Source organism: Oncorhynchus nerka, linkage group LG10 (assembly GCF_034236695.1).
Source record: "Oncorhynchus nerka isolate Pitt River linkage group LG10, Oner_Uvic_2.0, whole genome shotgun sequence".
Taxonomy (NCBI): domain Eukaryota; kingdom Metazoa; phylum Chordata; class Actinopteri; order Salmoniformes; family Salmonidae; genus Oncorhynchus; species Oncorhynchus nerka.
This window is the reverse complement of record NC_088405.1, coordinates 54,565,341-54,587,237: the sequence shown is the minus strand read 5'-3', so window position 1 is coordinate 54,587,237 and position 21,897 is coordinate 54,565,341. Positions and strand designations below refer to the sequence as shown.

The 21,897-nt window shown below is 45.2% G+C and overlaps 2 protein-coding genes across 14 annotated transcripts in view; both read left to right on the top strand.

Moving 5' to 3' along the window:
• LOC115135594 (signal-induced proliferation-associated 1-like protein 1) overlaps positions 1-16,987 on the top strand; it is a 46,294-nt gene extending 29,307 nt beyond the window's left edge. For 6 of the 11 annotated variants that reach the window (XM_029670450.2, XM_029670444.2, XM_029670448.2 and 3 more), the window contains exons 9-16: positions 1,026-1,300; positions 3,127-3,510; positions 5,816-5,942; positions 6,097-6,229; positions 7,408-7,506; positions 7,716-7,788; positions 8,607-8,682; positions 12,591-16,987. In XM_029670450.2, the coding sequence (XP_029526310.1) occupies positions 1,026-1,300; positions 3,127-3,510; positions 5,816-5,942; positions 6,097-6,229; positions 7,408-7,506; positions 7,716-7,788; positions 8,607-8,682; positions 12,591-12,860 (1,437 nt within the window). In that variant the 3' untranslated portion in view covers positions 12,861-16,987. Of the gene's footprint in view, positions 1-1,025; positions 1,301-3,126; positions 3,511-5,815; positions 5,972-6,096; positions 6,230-7,407; positions 7,507-7,715; positions 7,789-8,606; positions 8,683-12,590 lie in introns of those variants that run through there. The other 5 variants (XM_029670457.2, XM_029670454.2, XM_029670453.2 and 2 more) reach the window with 5 other exon arrangements.
• Positions 16,988-18,072: 1,085 nt separating this feature from the next.
• Positions 18,073-21,897, top strand: part of LOC115135612 (sodium/potassium/calcium exchanger 3-like) — a 31,052-nt gene continuing 27,227 nt past the window's right edge. The window contains exon 1 of one of the 3 annotated variants that reach the window (XM_029670503.2): positions 18,073-18,827. In XM_029670503.2, the coding sequence (XP_029526363.1) occupies positions 18,719-18,827 (109 nt within the window). In that variant the 5' untranslated portion in view covers positions 18,073-18,718. The remainder of the gene's footprint in view (positions 18,828-21,897) is intronic. The other 2 variants (XM_029670501.2, XM_029670502.2) reach the window with 2 other exon arrangements.

The following is a 21,897-nucleotide window of genomic DNA, read 5'->3' as shown; positions in this document are numbered from 1 at the left end:
ACCTGCACCAGGCTGGGAAGACTGAATCTGCAATAGGTAAGCAGCTTGGTTTGAAGAAATCAACTGTGGGAGCAATTATTAGGAAATGGAAGACATACAAGACCACTGATAATCTCCCTCGTGGGGCTCCACAAAAGATCTCACCCCGTGGGGTCAAAATGATCACAAGAACGGTGAGAAAAAATCCCGGGACCTAGTGAATGACCTGCAGAGAGCTGGGACCAAAGTAACAAAGCCTACCATCAGTAATACACTACGCCGCCAGGGACTCAAATCCCGCAGTGCCAGACGTGTCCCCCTGCTTAAGCCAGTACATGTCCAGGCCCGTCTGAAGTTTGCTAGAGAGCATTTGGATGATCCAGAAGAAGATTGGGAGAATGTCATATGGTCAGATGAAACCAAAATATAACTTTTTGGTAAAAACTCAACTCGTCGTGTCTGGAGGACAAAGAATGCTGAGTTGCATCCAAAGAACACCATACCTACTGTGAAGCATGGGGGTGGAAACATCATGCTTTGGGGCTGTTTTTCTGCAAAGGGACCAGTACGACTGGTCCGTGTAAAGGAAAGAATGAATGGGGCCATGTATCGTGAGATTTTGAGTGAAAACCTCCTTCCATCAGCAAGGGCATTGAAAACATCACTGCTCTAGAGGAGCTCTGCATGGAGGAATGGGCCAAAATACCAGCAACAGTGTGTGAAAACCTTGTGAAGACTTACAGAAAATGTTTGACCTCTGTCATTGCCAACAAAGGGTATATAACAAAGTATTGAGAAACTTTTGTTATTGACCAAATACTTATTTGCCACCATAATTTGCAAATAAATTAATAAAAAATCCTACAATGTGATTTTCTGGATTTTTTTTCTCATTTTGTCTGTCATAGTTGAAGTGTACCTATGATGAAAATTACAGGCCTCTCATCTTTTTAAGTGGGAGAACTTGCACAATTGGTGGCTGACTAAATACTTTTTTGCCCCACTGTAACTGTATTCAACTCACTGGGTCCTGTTGTTGTCCTCAGCTGGTGACGCGGGGCTGTGAGGCGCGGGAGGTGACCCCGCTGCGTGACGGGGTGGGCCAGCCAGGCTTCCTGATGAGCGAGGAGGGCTTTGTGACAGACCTGCAGCGATTTGGCTATGCGGAGAGTGGGGGTCTGCAGCTGGGAGCGCGGGTGGTGCGACTGTGTGGTCACGCCCTGGTGCACCTGGGGCCGGAGGAGAGGGCCAGACTGCTCCGCACTGCCCACAAGATCCACATCACCGTCATCCCTCCAGACGAGAACGGCAAGCCCCGCAGGTCAGAGAGGGGGGAGAGGGGGAGTGAGAGATGGATGGGGATAGAGGAGAGTGGGGAGGGGAGGGTAACATGGCAAGGATTAGGGTAGAGGCAGATATGGAGAGAGGGACGGGGTCAGTGTTTTAGTAGTGTGGTAGGTGAAGAGTAATGTTGATGAGTGGATGAGTGGTTAAAGGAGTAGGAGGAGGGAGGGCTGAGGGGAACAGATTCATTGAGGAGGCCAGGGAGGCACCATGCCAGGGTCACAGCTCACTCTGTTGTTTATGGCGTGCTGTCGTCAGTGTCCCACCAACTGGCTAACCACCAATCAATGGCTCTAATGGCCTCTAATGATAGTGGCCCAGGTAGTGGCTGTTAGCAGAACCCTCTACATCATTTTAATGTCAGCCAGATCGCCAGTGTTCCAGTGTTACTGCAGCCTGGTGAAGGAGGAACTGCTCAGATAGAGGAAAGGGAACACTTAACAGGATATTAGCTTCACAACTTTGCTTACCACATACCTGTCAAACTGGCTAGTGGAAATATCTAGAGAGATAGCGGATGCTGCTTTGACAGTTATGTTTAACATCAGCCCCAAAAAAGTGTAGCGGCTGTTACAATGTTGTCATATCCTGTGATAGGGAATGACACTTCTTTGATTTCAAAGAGATTCCATGTTTCTTCATAAGTATTTCTTGTTTTATCCTCCTCATCCGTCTGGCTCAGAGGTACTGCTCTAGAATACTAAAGCACGGACCAGACGTGTTTGTACATTTTTTAAAACTTTTTTTTTGGTGTGAGCCGGACAGTCATTGATTTCAACAACCACAGACTACAGTATGGCACAGAAGAGTATAGTACAGTATAATGTACTGCATTATACCCTATTTTACTCTTATGTACTCTACTGAACTAAACTGTACTTTACTTAACTGTACCCTACTGCATTAAACTTCACTCTGCTCTACTCTACTGAGTTAAACTCTACTGTCCTGTACCATACCGTGCCGTACTCTACTCTACTGTACTCTACTGTGCTCTACAGCAGTGCTTCCCAAACTGTGGGAACCACTGTCATTCAGCAGACGCTCTTATCCAGAGTGACTTTTCTTGTACCCACTTTTATTTTATCTTGTATTTTGATTATGGAGTTTTGTCAAGTCTATTAAACGACTCCATTTATACCAAATTCGATTCTCCTGCGCCTGACTTCCCTGCCACCTACACACACGACATTACAGAACCACTGTCATTCAGCAGACGCTCTCGTCCAGAGTGACTTACAGTCAGTGCATTCGACTAAGGTATATAAAACGACAACATATCGCAGTCATAACAAGAAAAAGAACAACATTTCTGTATCCGTTACTGAGAATGATATTGTAGTTGAAGTGGTCTGTTGGTTTATTATAATACAGTAGGTTGGACTACCTTGAACATCATCTTTGCCAGATTTAAAGTTTCTGAAAAAGCTAACATTAGTGCGTGTGACAGAAAGAAAAAAATGGTAATATTATTGTGATATAACACTTACTTCCTTTAGAATGTATGTGCAGTTGAAATTTGGCCATACATATTTTCAACGTCTGTAAATTACGCGGTTTCTACGTTCATTCAAAACAGAAAATGAACCTGATTTCAACGTCTGGGAAAAGTTGTATTTTCACCTTTCATTCAGCACCTAAAATGAACCTAACTTCAACGTCTGGCGAAGACGTCTTTTCAATGTGATTTTGCTTACTGGATTGTATCATTCCTGATCAAACTGAATGCTTAAAAAGGGAAGTATGAATATTTCCTCAGTAATAACATGTTGTTGGTGTGTATTCTGTCTCTGATGGCTCCAGGAGTTTCTCCGAGTTGTACCAGAAAGCCATCCAGGATGCAGAGCGTAAGCCTGGGGAGGGCCAGTCTGGAGAGGCCTGGGTACTGGACGAGAGGGAGGAGGAGGAGGAGATGGAGGAAAAGGAGCGTGAACAGGGAGAGGGAAAGGAGGCGGAGACGATGGAGGGACCAGATGAGGGAGGAGAGGCTGAGGACAGGCCGTCAGAGATGGGACAGGGTGAGGAGGACCAGGGGGACCAGGGCTCCCTTTTCTCCACACCCAGCCTGCCTATTTTACGGGCCACCTCTCTGCATGACCACCCCCCCAACCAGACCATGGAGGCGATCAACCACTCCCAGCTAACACGCAGCTACTCCTTAGAGTACTCCCAGGACATATGTGGCGGGTACGTGACCTCCACCCTCAGTCTCATCATACACCTCAGGTTATGTCTGCTTTACTCAGAGGATTTTCTGACATCCGGGGGCTTGACATTAACGCGTGTCCTCTCATAACATTTTTTGTTGGACTGAGTGTGCAAAACATTAGGTACACCAATCTTTCCATTACATAGATTAACCAGGTGAATCCAGGTGAAGGCAATGATCCCTTATTCAGCTTCTTATTGATCCCCTTACTTCAATCAGTGTAGATGAAGGAGAGGAGACAGGTTAAAGAAAGATGTTTAAGCCTTGAGACAATTGAGACATGGATTGTGTATGTGTGCCATTCAGAGGGTGAATGGGCGAGACAAAAGATTTAAGTGCCTTTGAACGGGGTATGGTAGTAGGTGCCATGCACACCGGTTTGAGTGTGTCAAGAACTGCAACACTACAACACAGCCAACTTGACAACTGTGGGAAGCATTGGAGTCAACAGCAGCATCCCTGTGGAACGCTTTCTACACCTTGTAGTCCATTCCCCAAGAATTTGAGGCTGTTCTGAGAGCAAAAGGGCGTGCAATTAAATACTAGGAAGGTGTTCCTAATGTTTTATACACTCAGTGTAGATATAAGTTGTCCCAATGGACTAGTAAAAAAATACATAAAAATCACAATATCAAACAATTTCTCCGATCAGAGAGGCCAATAATATTCAAATATATTTATTTTTCATGTACATAAATAACAAAGCCTACAGGTCAAAGTGTAGGTGAAATGCATATTGGCTACAGCCTCATGTCCAAACCGATAATGACATGAGGGAGGCCTTAGAAAATGTAGCCAAACTTTAATGAGCCTTTTAATTCCATAAATATAGGCTAAACACCAGTCATGTTTGACAAATATAATGAAGTAAAATTAACATGAACCTTTAAGCGCTTGATTTTGAACTCCAGGCACGGCAAACCGGTCCGGAGAGTCGGAGGGGTCAGCATTTTGAAACTATTTAAAAATAAACGTAATTGTTTAAAACCTGGACGTTTCGTGTCATTTTATGATGCATGTATTACCTTGTTTCAAAGTATCCTAGCCAAAATAGGACCATAGAAATGTTGAGAGAATTATTTTAGAAACACTTAATATGACATAGAAACCAGCATTTCTCTCATGTTCTATTGGTTTTCAAATCCACATGATTTATTATCCTAGTCATATTGGTAACTCATGCTAGTTGAAGCATCCTTAGATCTCCCCTCTTACTTTCGAACATATATTTTCATCTCTGTCACATAGAACCACATGTGCTGTGCTTTGTGGTGTGCTTTGTGGTGCGCTTTGTGGTGTGCTTTGTGGTGCGCTTTGTGGTGTTCTTTGTGGTGTGCTTTGTGGTGTGCTTTGTGGTGTGCTTTGTGGTGCGCTTTTGAGAAAGGTGTTTTTACATTTTGAAACATTTGCATGTAGCCTACCGCCAAGTGTGCATTGTTGAGCTTTATAATATAGAAACTTTATCGAAATGTTAAGCTTAATGGTCTGGTCTGTTGCATCAGCCTCATTGCTTTTTAAAATATTTTATAAATATTTATACAAAAATTTTTTGGCTGTATAATTTTTGGGGCTCTATTTGGGGTCTCTCGCCCCAGAACTGTCCCAGAGTTTTTAACTTTCAACATATTTTTTATCGTCTCAGGGACAATGGAACGACATAAATGTATAGAGCCGTGGAGAGAATTTATTTTATAAAGACATAAAAAGTATTTGGTTGTAATTGTAATGTTTCAATATTTTATAGGCGACCAAGGGTGGTCACCATCCTCCACGAGAGTCTTAAAAAGGCCGTGTTGTATTTTGAGACAGGCTTGAATATGCAAAGACGGTAGCCTATATTTTTGTCTGATTCTCTATCGTAAAAAAAGATAAGAATGCATTTTATTTTGTAAAGGGGTTCTTTGCATCATACAATTATGTAAAAATGGTGTTACAGACCTTTTTTTTTAGGGGGGGGGCAAATGACTTCAGCTTTCAGACAAGTAAAAAATCTGTTCTGCTTGTCGCAAGGATAAATTGAAAAAAAAGTTCATGTCAAGCCCTGCATCCTAGTCATCCTGCGTTAAGACGGTTGGTTTTACGAGGTATTACTTTGTGCGTGTGTATTTATGGTTTCACAGTAAGCAGAAGCAGACTGCTAAACTCAAATCTTAGCCCAAATTTGAGCTATCCTGAAGATTACTAGGTTAACCAGTTTGCCCTCCAGATTGGATTGGAAAGTAATTTGTATAAACAGCGGATTTATAATGTATGTCTCAATCTCCCCGTGTCTCTCTGTGACAGGCATGTGTATGACAACGTGGGTGTGAAGATGGAACGTCACATCTATGAGAACCCAGGGGAGCTGAGAGACGCCACGCCTGACCTCATCCTGGCTGTTAAACCCAAGGTGCCCCTGGACGAGGAGCAGGTACAGAGACACACACGGACAAACACCTGGTGAGTGATCTGTTGAAGGTTCCCTATTCGATAAACCTCTAACCCTCTTCTCTCTTTCTCTCTCTCTCTCTCTCTCTCTCTCTCTCTCTCTCTCTCTCTCTCTCTCTCAATCTCTCTCTCTCTAGTTTGTAGGGGCTGAGTTGGGTGAGGAGAGGACGTTAGCGAGGGACCCTTCCCTGTCCTCCGCCCGGTTGTCGTGTCTGGACAGAACAGAGAGGAACTCCCGAGCTTTGAGCCTACACAACTCCATCACCAAGAGTGGGTGTTCCACCACACCGCTCACTCTGTCCTCTGTAACCATCCCATTCCTCTCAAATGTCCTCGCACACCTCTAAACCATCAACATATCCTCAAATGTCAACTTCTAGCTAGACTTCCTTTGTCGAGATGAGGTTGGTGATGTGTTATGAATCCCACTTCCTATGTATTTCTGCATGCATGCATGGGCGGTAGCGAAGAGGGATCTCCTCAATGATCTTGATAACGCTCATAATCGACAAGGAACACACCGTTGTTCCTCTGCCACAGCAACCAACAGCTTGAGAGGGAGAGCAGTCAAACAAAAGAGAGAAGCTGTAAAGAGTGAGAGATGAGTCGCTATGATAAGAGGAGGAGTGTGAAGGCATGGCTAGGAGGCTGATCGGACGGACAGGCAGCTGTCTGAAACAAAAGTCCTCTGCGCAGACCCTGTGCCAGCTGATAAGGCCAGGCGGAATGGTGCTGAAATTGAACAATTACAACTGTTCAAAAATGTTCTCCGCTTTAATTGAGCCTCAAATCCGTTTTTAGCCTCCGGACCCTTTCTCCCCTAAACCCCTCTTCTCATTATCCTCATTTAGCCCTGCCTTCCATCCCCTTTGTCCCTCTTCTTTCATCTTGGCTGCCCCCTATCCCCTAACCCAATATGCCCCCCGCCCCTCTACCACCCCCTACGAGCTCCAGTCTAAAGGAGGGACAGATGGAGGGTGGGAGGGGTGGGCTTTAGGTTGCTTCAAATCAGGGATCCCTTTTGGACCATCTGCTCTCTCTCTCTCTCTCTCTCTCTCTCTCTGCCGTGAGGCTATGCAACTCATATTTCTATAAGAGCACACACACTCATCCCCTCAGCAAATACTTTGTTTTTTTCGGAGGAGATTATCTCCGTTTCCCTCCCCACACTCCAGAAGTCAGTCACACACAGAGATGGAAAGAACCCACTTCTCCCTCTCGCGCTGCAGCTAGTCGGCCAGTGCCACCGAGGCGGCAAAGCATCATGATACCACCCCCTGGTGGTGGCTCTTTGTCATTGTTAAACCAGAGAATTTGCCTGCTCATAAATCCCACAATTCTATTGTGTTGTCAAACTGTATTGTCCTACATACATTCATGTTCTGCTACTCCCCTCAGAGATATGCTTTTGTGATGAAAGCACATTGAAACCCTGTTTTCTCTCTCAGTCCTGTCCGAGAACACAGATTCCTCAGAGGAGGAGTGGCAGTCGATAGCTGATCTAGCCTCCGCCTGTCGCGGCATCCTGGAGGCCTTGTCACAGGAAGGTAAGAAAACATCTGCGGGGGATTACAACAGATGATTTATATTTTATTTTACTAAATACATCTACATCTGTTATATTTTACACATTATCACTGGAAATGGCAATCGTGGCAGTGTTGAAAATGAAACATGGTACATTTTCTATTCAGTCTATATGACTGTGTGGTTGAGCTCGGTGACTAACACGGTTGAGTGATGTGTCATGTTTCAGATCGTAAAGCAGGAGATGGGACCCAAGGAGCAGACTCCCTGACAGATGGCAAGCTAAAGGACATGAAGGACAGGTGGGTTTGAGTCTCCAGCTATACACACACACACACACACACACACACACAGTGGGTCACTGTAGACCTCTGCATATTTCTCTCTGTATGTGAACTCCAAATGGTGTCTGACTCATTGTGTGGATCTGTGTCTGTGGGAGTTTCTGATTCAGAGATGGACTGTTGAACAGTTCTCATAGTTCAGCCTCTGTTGCTCATCATGATACTGGCTCACTGGCATGTTGCCTGTCCTTATCTCGCTCTTCATCGTCTCTCACGCTTTTTTTCTCTTTCTTGAAGAACTGACTAACACTCGTTCTCTGTTCTGTCATGTATTGTCTTTCTGATTTAGTCAGTGCATCAGCCTCCCTCCTTGATTCCGTGTGGTGGCGTTTCCCTGGCAGCCCATTCCCTCCTTATTGTCTCTCCCATTCTGACCCCATGTCTCTCTTGCTCACATACATACACGTGTTTACTCACGGTCTTCTCATACACACACCAAACCAAAAGAAAGGATCCCTACTGCTAACACATACAGACACTACCGAACTACAGGTAACTGACTAAATCTAAATAATGGAAACGCTTGAGTAAATGAGGGATACAAAGGGTACAAAGGTGCTTCCACACAGGGGTGGTTATTGAGTTAATAGTGTCACATCCCTCCAATAGATTTCCAGACACCTTAGAATCTATCCCAAGGTGCATTGGAGCTCTTCTGGCAGCTCAGGGTGGCCCAATGCCCTATTAAGACACTTTATGTTGGTGTTTCCTGTATTTTGGCAGTTACCTGTCTGTGCATTATGCTGAGTGTGTGTCTCTCTCCCATGTCCCTGTAGTGACTCCCCTGGCCACATGGAGAAGGTTTCCCAGCTGGAGGACATGCTGAAGAGGCTGCAGGACGACCTGCAAAAGGTACTCCCCATTCAGATGGCCAACCACAGCCCCTCCCCAGACCCCCCTCACAGCATCCTGCCCACACAGTGACCCCCCCCCCTCCCTCCGCCTCCCCCAACCCCCTGAGTCCTACTGCAAACACACAAACACACAGAGGGAATGTAGAGGTAGGGTGGGCAGCAGGCGGGACAAGCAAAAGAAACCTGTCTTGTCATTGGGCAGGTGAACAGAGGAGATGAGAAGATTGGCTGGAGTGACATTGGGCAAGCATGCTCACTCTCTCAACACCAAGCGACCAAATGGCAGCAGAGGCAAGTAAAAGCACGAGATGTGTCCTCTGCTGTTGTGTTAAGACAACAGAACAATAACAATTGGAAATAGAACTACTAAAAAACGGGCCCCGAATTCATTAACCCAATAACCCAAATCCACCACTAGGGTCCTTCATGGATGTGAAACATTGGAAGTGAAGTTCCTCCTCACAACCCTGAAAGTCTGACAGGCTGTCAGTCATCCCTGTGTGCAGCCTCTGGATCTCTTAGCACTATGTTCCTCACCCCGTTACCAGCTCTTCTCTGGGAAACACGGAGACTTGGGGATACCTTTTGAAGTCCTCACAACCGCCGAATGACTGGTTACTCTTGTAATGTAAAAGGAAGAAGCACATTGGAGAAAGGGAGAGAGAGAAAGAGCGAAAGAAGGGGGGAGAGAGAGAGAGAGAGAGAGAGTTTGGAAGCCTCCCGAGCGTCCTTAAACACATTCTCAATTGGGTGAAACGTGAATCCTGTGTTACAGTAACGAGACTGTATAATCTCGAAGGTCAAATGAAACCCTGTGGTATGCAGTGTGCGCTATATCCCCTCCAACCAAGTCCTTTTCACCACTCATATATCCAAGAGACGCCACACTGCCAGAGTTTTAAGCTGGCATCCGACTAAGTGAATGACATTCCAAGGATTTTTTTGTGCAAATGCTATTCGCTCAACTTGGTTCTTGAAACACGTGAGACATAAAGCACACAAAAGAATCAAACTCAAAAGAATCAAACTCAAAAGAATCAAACTCAAAAGAATCAAACTCAAAAGAATCAAACTCAAAAGAATCAAACTCTGCAGAATTTCTGGTCACAAACCCTGTGGCTATAACACCAACATAACCAAAGTCTTACCCTCTGTTTTTGTCTGTAACTCCCTACGCTTCCTCGGAAAACGCACCATTAACACAGTATTATCATCAATTTACACAACACAGAGACATTGACAGTCAGGGACAATGAACCAAGGAGGACGATCTAACAGAGAACTACCACATCAGATGACCCCTTTCCACTTTTCTCTGTTGTTTACCCTCTGCCCTGGGAGAGTGAGTGAGTGAGCATGGTTGGTTCTAGGCTCTCCCAGTCCCATAGTAGGGCCAGTAGAAATAGGACTCACCGAAGACTGTGGGAGGAGCTAGTTGGGTTCCATTCAGAAGTGTGCTGTGTCACCTAGACTACTTTTGGTTAGTCTTTGGTTTCTGTCCATGACTGCCAAGAAGGGGAGGGTTTACAGCTGAGCTAGTACAGATTTGAGCAAAATCATCTGATGTGGCGATGAGAATGTGTTCCTTTGCTTTCTGTGTGAGTTACAATCTCATCAGTTTATTTTCCAATTATAAAGCTGAGTACTGGTTATTCCAGGTTAATTGATTTGCTTTAGGGCACAGTTGCACTATGGCCCACTAGGGAGTTGAACCAGCAAGACCATACAGTACTGCTGCTACCAAAGAGAATTCCTATTGACCCAGATTGATGATAATACCTAACTGGTTTCAGCTATCATTCATTGTTATTGTCAATGTTTTGTGAGTCCCACGACTCACAACACAGCAGACAGACAGACAACACTGGAGTCAGTCAGGGTTAGAACCCATTCTCCGTATAGACAATCAAATAAATCAACACCATCACACAAGGCAATGGTGTGTGGAGGCAATATTACATTGCATTCATTCCATTTTTTTTTTTTGATTGAGTTTGAATAAATCCAATCACCAAGCTAATTGGCCCAAGCTAAGTATAGCTCGCTCACTCATGGCACGCTGTACTTATCGAAGATTAAGTTACAATGAGCTTACATTTCATACCATTGCTCAAACCCCTTATCCACTGCGGCGAATCCCTTACAGAAACACCACATGATTTCACAAAATCACATGATCGGAACATTTCACACGTGATCACATTTTCACATGTGTAGTTTCGTGTTGTCACATGTCGCTTTACATGTCGTCACGTTGTCACATTCACTTCACATAAAAGCACGTGGTCACATGAGAACATGTCATTTTGTAACACTTTTTCCGTAAAGGGATCTGGCATATTACTCTGCACCCAGTGTTGCCAACTTTCTGCAATGAAGCAATCTTTCTTTATTGATCAATGACTTTGTTCTGCAAGTGAACAGCAGATGTGGCAACGCACATCTCTTTTGGAGGGTTACAAAAAGTCAGTTAAAGGTGGTGTGATAGGAATACAGTTGGCAAAACTGGTTGTAGTGGTAGTTGCCCCTGTCTGTTTGTCTACCCTGAGTCTCTGGTTTCCCGTCTCTGTTGCTACCGTGTATAACATAGCAAACAGGAAGCATTTACTATGGCAAATCACTGCTCTGAAAGTTGCAGTAGCTGATTTCAAACTCAGTTCCAAATAGTGAGGGATTAGGGTGACCCCTGCTGTTTGCTAGATTAGGAATTCCTGTCATTTTGGAGTTTGAGTCTTTAGAGACATTTCACTTGTATAACATTAAACATGTTATGGCAATTCCTCTGCTCTCGTTTAAAGGTCCAACGGAGCTGTTTTACTGTGATTGTTTTCAATTAAAAGGGTCAAAAAGGGGCCTCCCGAATGGCGCAGTGGTCTAAGGCTCTGCAGTGCTAGTTGTGCCACTAGAGAACCTGGTTTGAGTCCAGGCTCTGTCGCAGCCGGCCACGACTGGGAGACCCATGGGGCGGTGCACAAAAGGGCCCAGCGTTGTCCAGGTTAGGGGAGGGTTTGGCCAGCAGGGATGTTCCTGTCCCATCGCGCCCTAGCAACTCCTGTGGCAGGCCAGACGAAATGCACTGACACGGTCACCAGGTGTACAGTGCTTCCTCCGACACATTGGTGTGGCTGGCTTCTGGGCTAAGCGGGCATTGTGTCAAGAAGCAGCTGGGCTGTGTTTTGGAGGACGCACAGCTCTCGACCTTCGCCTCTCCCGAGTCCGTACGGGAGTTGCAGCGATGGGACAGGACTGTAACTACCAATTGGATACCATGAAAAAGGGGTAAAATAATAAAATCAAAAATAATGGTCATAAAGAAATAAAAATAGCTTCTTGGCAAAGAGCAATTCCTCAAGCAAGAATTTTACTATGACTGTCTGGGTGTGGTCTGGGAGTGGGGAGAACTAAAAAGTAGCTGTTATTGGCAGAGAGGTTTGGAACTCTCTTTCTTACTGGTCTATTAACTGTGATGTCACCGGGCAGGCCAAAACTCCATACCACCAAAACATGCTGACATTTCAGGCAGTCTTTTCAAACAGCTCTCTAAAAGGGCATTATCAAACTTTTCACAGTATTATTCCTACCTCATAGTGTGGAAATATATATAAAACACAGGAAAGTCTAGTTGTTGACTGCACTGGGTCTTTAATTAGAGATTGATTTATTAATTGGTTGTATGGTCTCGAACAAGTGGTTGCCATAGTAAATCCGTTTGAACATTTCCTCTATACGCCACCTCTCCCCATGGAGTGCTTTTATGGAAGGTAATTGGTTTGTATTTGCGTGTATGTGCGTGCGTGCAAGCATCTGGTATGTGTGTGTGTGCTTCTCCAGTACCCAGTCTTGCACTGCCTCCACCACTATAAGGCTTGTATGTTTGTGAACCCCTCTGTCTGTGTGTGCCTGCAGTCTTGTCCACTCAATGCAGCCACCCCTCACCCTCCTCCACCCATACCCAGCCCCCTCTCACCCCTCCATCCATCCCAGCCATGGTGGTCTGACAGACGGGTGTTGTTGTGTGCCGCTCCCTGGCAGGAGAAGGAGGACAAGGCGGTGCTGCAGGCCGAGGTGCAGAGCCTCAGGCAGAATAACCAGCGGCTGCAGGAGGAATCCCAGAGCACCGTGTCCCGCCTCATCAAAGTCACCGAGCTGCTGTGCAATGTCAACAAGCCCTGTTAGCTCCACCACAGTGCACACTGTGTACACACACACACACACACACACACACACACACACACACACACACACACACACACACACACACAAACACACACAGATCACACACAAACACACACAGATGATCGCACACAGATCACAAACACACTGCACATTCAATATTGTATAAAAACACACCAGCACAGTACATCAACCTGCTCTACACCACACATGCATAATACTCCGCATTCTGTCGGATGACATTTTACCTCTGGGCAAGCCCATGAGGACGGAGTCAACTCAAAAAACAACTCTGAAACATTTCTCACCATCTGATAGTCCTCCCAATAGATTGACTAATGGTTGTGCTTTACCCAAGAGTGTGTTTTGTACCTTGAGTGTGCGCAAGTGAGTGTGTGTGTGTGTGTGTGTGCCGTCACTATGGTTCTTTTATCTTGCTTCACATACTTGACAAGTTGGGCAGAATAGCAATTGCTTAAAACAACCCAGTTGATTTAGATGAAGAGGCACGTGTGCAGCATGTTTGGTGGCTGTTTATTTCAATTGACACAAAGCGTGTGTGTATGTCTCATGAGGTACGTATGTAAACAGTAGTCTCCCTCCCCTCTCTGCTCAACCCACGCCATGATATGCAGCGTCTCGGACCGAGAGCAGTTCAGCTGGGCACCCTTAGAGTGGAGGGCCTTTGGGCTACATATTACACAGGGAAAAGGGAACATGACAATTGCATGCCTGCAGGCAGCCTGCTGGAAAAGATGGAATGATGCATACTGACCCTGCCTCTCTCTGCCAACATTCTCACGGAATGGTTCATTCATTGGGTAGAGACACCATTCTCTCCTCTCCATACCTCCTCAGCTTAATTTCAAGGGTGGTGGACTTGAGTATTCCACGTCTGCTTCCAGTGAATGAGACACAATTTATTTATAAGGGAATTGACTCACCAAATTAATTCTGATTGAGTTGAAACAGATATTCAAGTGGATAACACCTCTGCCGAGGATGAAACAATGGGGGAGATCCTCGTCATCCCTGAAAGACTGGCTGACTGGCTGTAGAAGCTATGCTGTAGAAAGTGCACCTCCTGCTGGACTGAACCATGCATTGTCATAAGGCAGCTCTCCTTTTAGACAAAACTATTGTAGGGATTTAATGTGAACTGGACAGGATTTCTTTAGTGAACACAGCCTTCTGTGTTACAATATATGTTGTGTTTGATGGCCACAATGACAATTCAGTGTATTTGAAATGAATCCAGAATGGAGTGGTTACCTGTGGGTGAGGGATTCCCCCATTTCACCCTTTTTGTCTGTGTACCTACTGTATGTGTGTTTCTGTGTTGTTCTTGCACTTTTAGCATCACCTATATCGGCATGGGACAGGGCACATATTTAACCTCCTGCCCAGGTTCATGCCTTGCTTGAAACATTTAAGTGGATTTGATCTCACCACTTCACCTCACCCCACCTCACCTTCAGGTCCACTGCTGATGACGCCAATAACAATGTGAGATCAGAGGAGAACGGGATTATTCCTCCTCCAAGACTGTTCTGCCAAAAGATGCCAAGGCAGCTCTCCTACACCCAACTCAAACCACTGGACCCAGCTGTGTTGTACAGCTCTGTAAGGGATGCCAAACAAAAAGCTCTTGTTTGTTGTATATACTATTTTACTTCCTCTTGTAATTTTATTTTAGAGTCACTGTGATTACCCGGTACCAGCAGATAATGATATATTCAAATTAAATTATAAATCTAAACTTTATCTATATGTGAAGACAACATGTACAGCTGAACTGCTCAGTGCTACTTAGTACATTTGGTTGTGTATGCCCTCAATTGCAGGATGGTTTAATATGGAGCCCAGTGTAAATGTGCCCAAACAGGCAGTTTGAGCCAGGCTGTTTAAAATGGTGATGCCTTGTTGTTGGAAATGATTAGCAGAGTGGAGAAGTGTAAGAATAGCTGATGTTTTACTGTGTTCTTCTGTATAGTTCTGTAGATTGTAGGAGGTTGATGAAGCTTGATAATGCACCAGGTCACTTCCTAGCTCCCCTCTCTGTGTGTGTGTATGTATGTAACAAAAAAATAACAAAAAAAATGTAATAACTTATTAATCTTGCAAATGTGGAATTCCCTGTTAGATGTGTCAATACAAGGGGAGGGAGGCAGCAATTAGATGTGCTATAAAGTTCAAATGGTATGATAGGGGTTGGTTTTAAGGAAGAATCTGTTTTTATATATACATTCAAATACAAGAAGACAAGAGGTCAAATATTTCTGCAGTGTTATAGTATTTCTTGGGGAAACGATAATGGCTATCGTTATCATTCTAGTATTGAGCTATTCATTCAGAGCTCCTACGTTCACGTTCAATAAGGTCTCTAATGCCACTAGGTACGCCTTAAAGAGTGACTCTGGGACTCTCCAGAGAGGACAGGACAGACAACATGGTCAGACTGGTTCATGTGAAGGCTTCTCTCTCAGACATTGTGCCTACCTGAAATTGTAATGTATGGTAACTCAGCGTGGTGTATTCATTTCTGTTCTTCATGGTCATTGTTTTCAGACAGTGTCGGGTTGTCCTGTATCCTGCAGGATAGACAGGTGTGTCTGCCACATGACAGTGGTAGATGTAGGGTTGGTTGGTATGGGGTCTCTCCAGGGTCTGCTCGTCAACCCTCCCGGAGGATCTATGGCCATTAAATCAAAAAGATGGGTTTAGGGACCCCAGGAAAGTGTCATAAAGGTTATATGAAGACGATATGAAGTGTGTTTGCTTTTGTTAGGTTAAAGGAAATGATCCGTATAGCGCTGGTTTAAGACCAGCATCTCCAACCTTATTGAATCACAATCATTCGATGCATAAAAACATAACTTTCCATAATCATTTGGACATGAACCATCCAGTGCACTTTGAACCTCCATTTATGTATCACAAAAAGTATCCCTGAGTGACCCCTAACAACACCTTGTATGCCTGAGTGACCCCTAACAACACATTGTATGCCTGAGTGACCCCTAACAACACCTTGTATGCCCGAGTGACCCCTAACAACACCTTGTATGCCCGAGTGACTCCTAACAACACCTTGTATTCCTGAGTGACCCCTAACAACACATTGTATGCCTGAGTGACCCCTAACAACACCTTGTATGCCCAAGTGACTCCTAACAACACCTTGTATTCCTGAGTGACCCCTAACAACACCTTGTATGCCTGAGTGACCCCTAACAACACATTGTATGCCCGAGTGACCCCTAACAACACCTTGTATCCCTGAGTGACCCCTAACAACACCTTGTATGTCTGAGTGACCCCTAACAACACATTGTATGCCTGAGTGACCCCTAACAACACCTTGTATGCCTGAGTGACTCCTAAGAACACCTTGATCCCCGAGTGACCCCTAACAACACCTTGTATCCCTGAGTGACCCCTAACAACACCTTGTATGCCTGAGTGACCCATAACAACACATTGCAGATGGTAACAATGCAGTAGTCCTTTCACTCACCTGCTCTAGGCTACATCAGCTGGCAAACGATCTCCACCCGGCCAATAGTAAACCTGTGAGAATGATCCCTGGTAGAGACATTGTGGTTGTTGCCTCCTCCCATCCATGCTGTAGGAGAGGAAACCAATGACCAGTTGTTTTTCTTTTACCCTCTTATTTGTTTGCCTTATATGTCATTGCATCATCCTTACAGGAAACCAATGCTCTCCGTACAGTGTGTGCCCTACTTCCACCTTGTCATCTCTTTGCTGCTGTTGTAGAATGGGATGTATTCATGTGGCCATACAGTAAGGATGATAGAATACAGTACATTATTACCAGTGGAACCACACACAACATCACATCCCCAGTGTAGGTTTATGGGAGGCCTGGCCACACGTCGCTCATGTCACAACGGTAGCACGCACTATGCACTCTGCTCAGCCAGTTAAAGAGCTGACGTTACCATAGCCAGGCAGTGGCACACTGAGGGAATGTGCTGTGACAAAACATGGTTTCAGTATGATGCCACCTTCACCTGTTATGTCATCCACGAGAAGAGTAAATTGACTAAATGTTGTTCATGTACTGTGAACTGGAGGGCTCATGGCAATAAAGATTCCTCTGTACCTTTCGAAGTGGTTGGTGTATCAATGCTATGATTGTCAGTGTCTCTTTCTTTGTGAGGCCTGAGAAGTGGCAGTGTCGGGAATGTCGGGAATGTCCAACGGAGGATTGTTCTTTTGATGCGACTCAGACTTGTAAAAAGCCACCTGTTGACAATAATGTGACAACAACATGATCACTCCAGATGAGCCCTGACACCTTTACTGCAGTGTGTTACAACCTCGACATCATTTCACTCCGCCGGGTCATTCACACGCAACACAACCCCGACTGCAGTCATCCAATAACTGGACCGTCCACAGTTGAATAGCCTACATTACGTTTGCATGTGATCAGCATCATCCCGTGTAACGGATCCATTCAGAAGTAGATGTAGGACTTTCTATAGGTGACTGTACACACTAGACACGGAGAGCATCGCCATCGGTCTGAGACGTTTTACTGCACGCGAAACACAAGTCACAGAGTGAGTAATGACAACATGACTAAATATAGAAAGGGAAGTGTTTATTTAACGGAACTCCTCTGGAATTTACTATATAGTGCATGCACACTCTCCTCGTGCATATGCATGCACATGCACACACTAAACACTACAGAACACCGAGCCCTGTGTGGGATTGTGCTAAATGTCTTCCTGAGTGCATACAGTATACAGAAAGGCAAACACATGTTTCCAGTCTCGTTCCACACAAGCATGGTCCATAACAAGTGGAGACAACATAACACAAACACTTCCCTGAACTGTGTCCCCTGGAAAGCTTTCGTAAACACCGGCCGCGGTGAGGCTCTTTATCTTCCCTGGCCTGACACCTGGAGAAGGGCTGACGACAACAATACCGTGGCTTTATGTCTTTATTTGGGGTTGGAGCAGCGGGCAGAATCTTCACTAGGGGCCAGAGGAAAACGTGTGCCAGACATACCGTAGCACAAGGACTTAATGCAGGTTGTACTCGTGGATGTTCTGTAAACATAGACAGCATGCACGGGTGTCTGTCTCGGGATGAGCGCGTGTGTGTGTGGAGAGAGGGAAGAAACGGCCTCTCTCCTGTTCAGATATAATGTCTGTGAAAATGTTTAGCCCGGGCCAATTTTACACTTCGCCAACCACATCCCTTGTGTTGTTTGACTACAGTAGTACATTAGTACGTCTACTAGTGTCTATTATACATCCAGAGCTGATGAAGAATTCCTTCCACTATGTTCAGGTGTCAAATTGTCACACTGGTTGCTTGAGGACATCGACTTGTCTTTGAAAAATCGTCCTGAGCACTGTTTTCTATGTTGTTTTGTTGCTCTATGTATTGCATGTCGCCGCCTAGTGGTTCCCACTTTTAACGGAGCGCACAACACGACGGACACGACTTCAGAGCCAGTCGTTTGCCACCGCCTCAACTCTTTGGTTTAAACCTGCTTCTGCTGTCACCGACCTTTCAATCTATCTACCGATCTGAATGCTGTAAGTGCTGTCGTTACTTCTACACCCACCCACTCCCCATTTGTAATCTTGTGTGATCTCAAGGCATGGATGTCACGGTGCGCCTTGGCATAATACAATATTGTAATCCGAATTGAGCACAGTCTGCGAGGGTTTAGCCCTGGTTTACACAATCCGCTAATTTGACATTCAAGTTGTTGTAGGGGAAAGTGTAGCCTAGTGCAAGCTGCTTGTCGCGAAAGTGGAAACCGACCTGATCGCAAACAGATATGTTTTGACCGGTGAGGGACCGACTCCGGAATGAAGACGGCAGTACAGACTGGGAGACCGCGGCCGTTCCAGCGGTTCTGCTGCTGTGGAGTTGGGCTTCTCGCGGTCATTTGGCTCTCACAGTTCGCGCACGTGATAGGTGAGTTGTTCACAAGGATTAATGATGAGGGCAATTTTGCAGAATGTCAATGTGTTGATATTCCTTGTGTGTTTTGGTGTGTTTTTAGTATCACACATTTTAAACTAATTTTTAGAATTTTAGCACATTTTCATGTCATAGATTTAATTATAGTAGGCTACCTAGGGGGGGAAAGGCATCTGTCAGTCAACTCATTCTGTGTCACATTCTTCATTCATTAAATACTCAATTAAATACCACCCTCACTAAATATGTCTGATTACTCAATATGTCTGAGGAGATCATTATGTAACCATATTGATAAAAGGCTGTATGGGATGAAAGAGAGAGATTTGTAACCAACAGATTGGAGGATCCCCTCCCCTGTCCCCTCCCCCAATATTAGCACCTTGAGTGTGACACCTGCTTCACATTGGGAGCATACTTTCAGCATCACCTCTCTGATTCAGAGGGGTTGGGGGTTAATTGCGGAAGACACATTTCAGTTGAATGCATTCAGTTGTACAACTGACTAGGCATCCCCCTTTCCCTGCTCCAACCTGGCATACTCTCGGCCAATAACCTGCACAGAACCGCAGAGAATCACCCGAGGGAACTCAGAGAATACGTCTCCATCAAGCACTGCATTAAGTAACACTGAAGACAGATGGCGGAAATGGCACTGCAGTCAGAAAAGGGATACGCATGTAAACTGTGCTAAAGGATGCGTGTATGAACAGAAGAGGACATTGGGATGCAATTATTCATATCCTTTGTATGAACATCATATGGTCAACATTCACCCTATAGGGGCCTTATTCTCTACAGAGCTGGGTCTACGGTTTCCTCTTGGAAGATGGATTCACATATTCAGCTAGGAAGCAACCGAGGATCAGGCTAAAGCATTCAATCATGAGGTGTGCGTGTGTACGTGCGTGAGATTGTGTGGGCCGGTCCCGTGATTTGGAGGTCGAGAGAGTACGAGTTAAAGTAATGATTTTCATAGCTATGTCCCACGCTCCACGCTCTTCTCAATTTACATTTACAACATAGCTCAGGCAGTACGAAGCTCTCTCATCCAGTTATATGAAGATGATGCAGTCTTATACTCAGCTGGCCCCTTCCTGGATTTTGTGTTAAATGCTCTACAACAAAGCTTTCTCTACCCTTAACCTTGTTCTGAACACCTCCAAAACAAAGGTCATGTGGTTTGGTAAGAAGAATGCCCCTCTCCCCACAGGTGTGATTAGTACCTCTGAGGGTTTAGAGCTTGAGGTAGTCACCTCATTAAAGTGCTTGGGAGTATGGCTAGACGGTACACTGTCCTTCTCTCAGCACATATCAAAGTTGCAGGCTAAGATTAAATCTAGACTTGGTTTCCTCTATCGTAATCGCTCCTCTTTCAACCCAGCTGCCAAACTAACCATGATTCAGATGACCATCCTACCCATGCTAGATTACGGAGACGTAATTTATAGATCGGCAGGTAAGGGTGCTCTCGAGCGGCTAGATGTTCTTTACCATTCGGCCATCAGATTTGCCACCAATGCTCGTTATAGGACACATCACTGCACTCTATACTCTTCTGTAAACTGGTCATCTCTGTAAACCCGTCACAAGACCCACTGGTTGATGCTTATTTATAAAACGCTCTTAGGTCTCACTCCCCCCTATCTGAGATATCTACTGTAGCCCTCATCCTCCACATACAACACCCGTTCTGCCAGTCACATTCTGTTTAAGGTCCCCAAAGCACACACATCCCTGGGTCGCTCCTCTTTTCAGTTCGCTGCAGCTAGCGACTGAAACGAGTTGCAACAAACACTCAAACTAGACCGTTTTATCTCGGTCTCTTCATTCAAAGACTCAATCATGGACACTCTTACTGACAGTTGTGGCTGCTTTGTGTGATGTATTGTTGTCTCTACCTTCTTGCCCTTTGTGCTGTTGTCTGTGTCCAATAATGTTTGTGCCATGTTTTGTGCTGCTACCATGTTGTTGCCGTGTTGTGTTGCTGCCATGTTGTTGCCATGTCGTGTTGCTACCATGTTGTTGTCATGTTGTGTTGCTACCCTGCTGTGTTGTCATGTGTTGCTGCCATGCTATGTTGTTGTCTTAGGTCTCTCTTTATGTAGTGTTGTGGTGTCGCTCTTGTCGTGATGTGTGTTTTGTCCTATATTTTTTACTCCCAGCCCCCGTCCCCGTAGGAGGCCTTTTGCCTTCTGGTAGGCCGTCATTGTATATAAGAATTTGTTCTTAACTGACTTGTCTAGTTAAATAAAAAATGACACCAACGTTCTGACAACCAGTGTTCTGATACTGTTAATATTACCCCATAGCTTCGTTAATAAGTCTAATCTTGGGAAATACAATGAGTAATTACTTAATGTATCTTTCTAATGACAACATATTTGTATTACTCTATAAATGCATTCATTTGGCATATTCATCACACAGTATCATTCTAGTGGTAGGGCATTGGAAAAGATTCAAATGCCCCAGGGCAGTGATTGGGGATATTGCCCTGTGAAGGATGCTGTCTTTCGGATAGGACAATAAATGGGTGTCCTAACTCTCTGTGGTCAGTGAAGGTCCCATGGTACTTTATAGTAAGAGTAGGGGTGTTAACCCTGTGTCCTGGCCCTCATACCACCATGACCTTCATACCAATCTGGCCCTCATACCACCATGACCTTCCTACCAATCTGGCCCTCATACCACCATGACCTTCATACCAATCTGGCCCTCATACCACCATGACCTTCATACCAATCTGGCCCCCATACCACCATGACCTTCATACCAATCTGGCCCCCATACCACCATGGCCTTCATACCAATCTGGCCCTCATACCACCATGGCCTTCATACCAATCTGGCCCTCATACCACCATGGCCTTCATACCAATCTGGCCCTCATACCACCATGACCTTCATACCAATCTGGCCCTCATACCACCATGGCCCTCATACCACCATGGCCTTCATACCAATCTGGCCCTCATATCACCATGACCTTCACACCAATCTGGCCCTCATACCACCATGGCCTTCATACCAATCTGGTCCTCACACCACCATGGCCCTCATA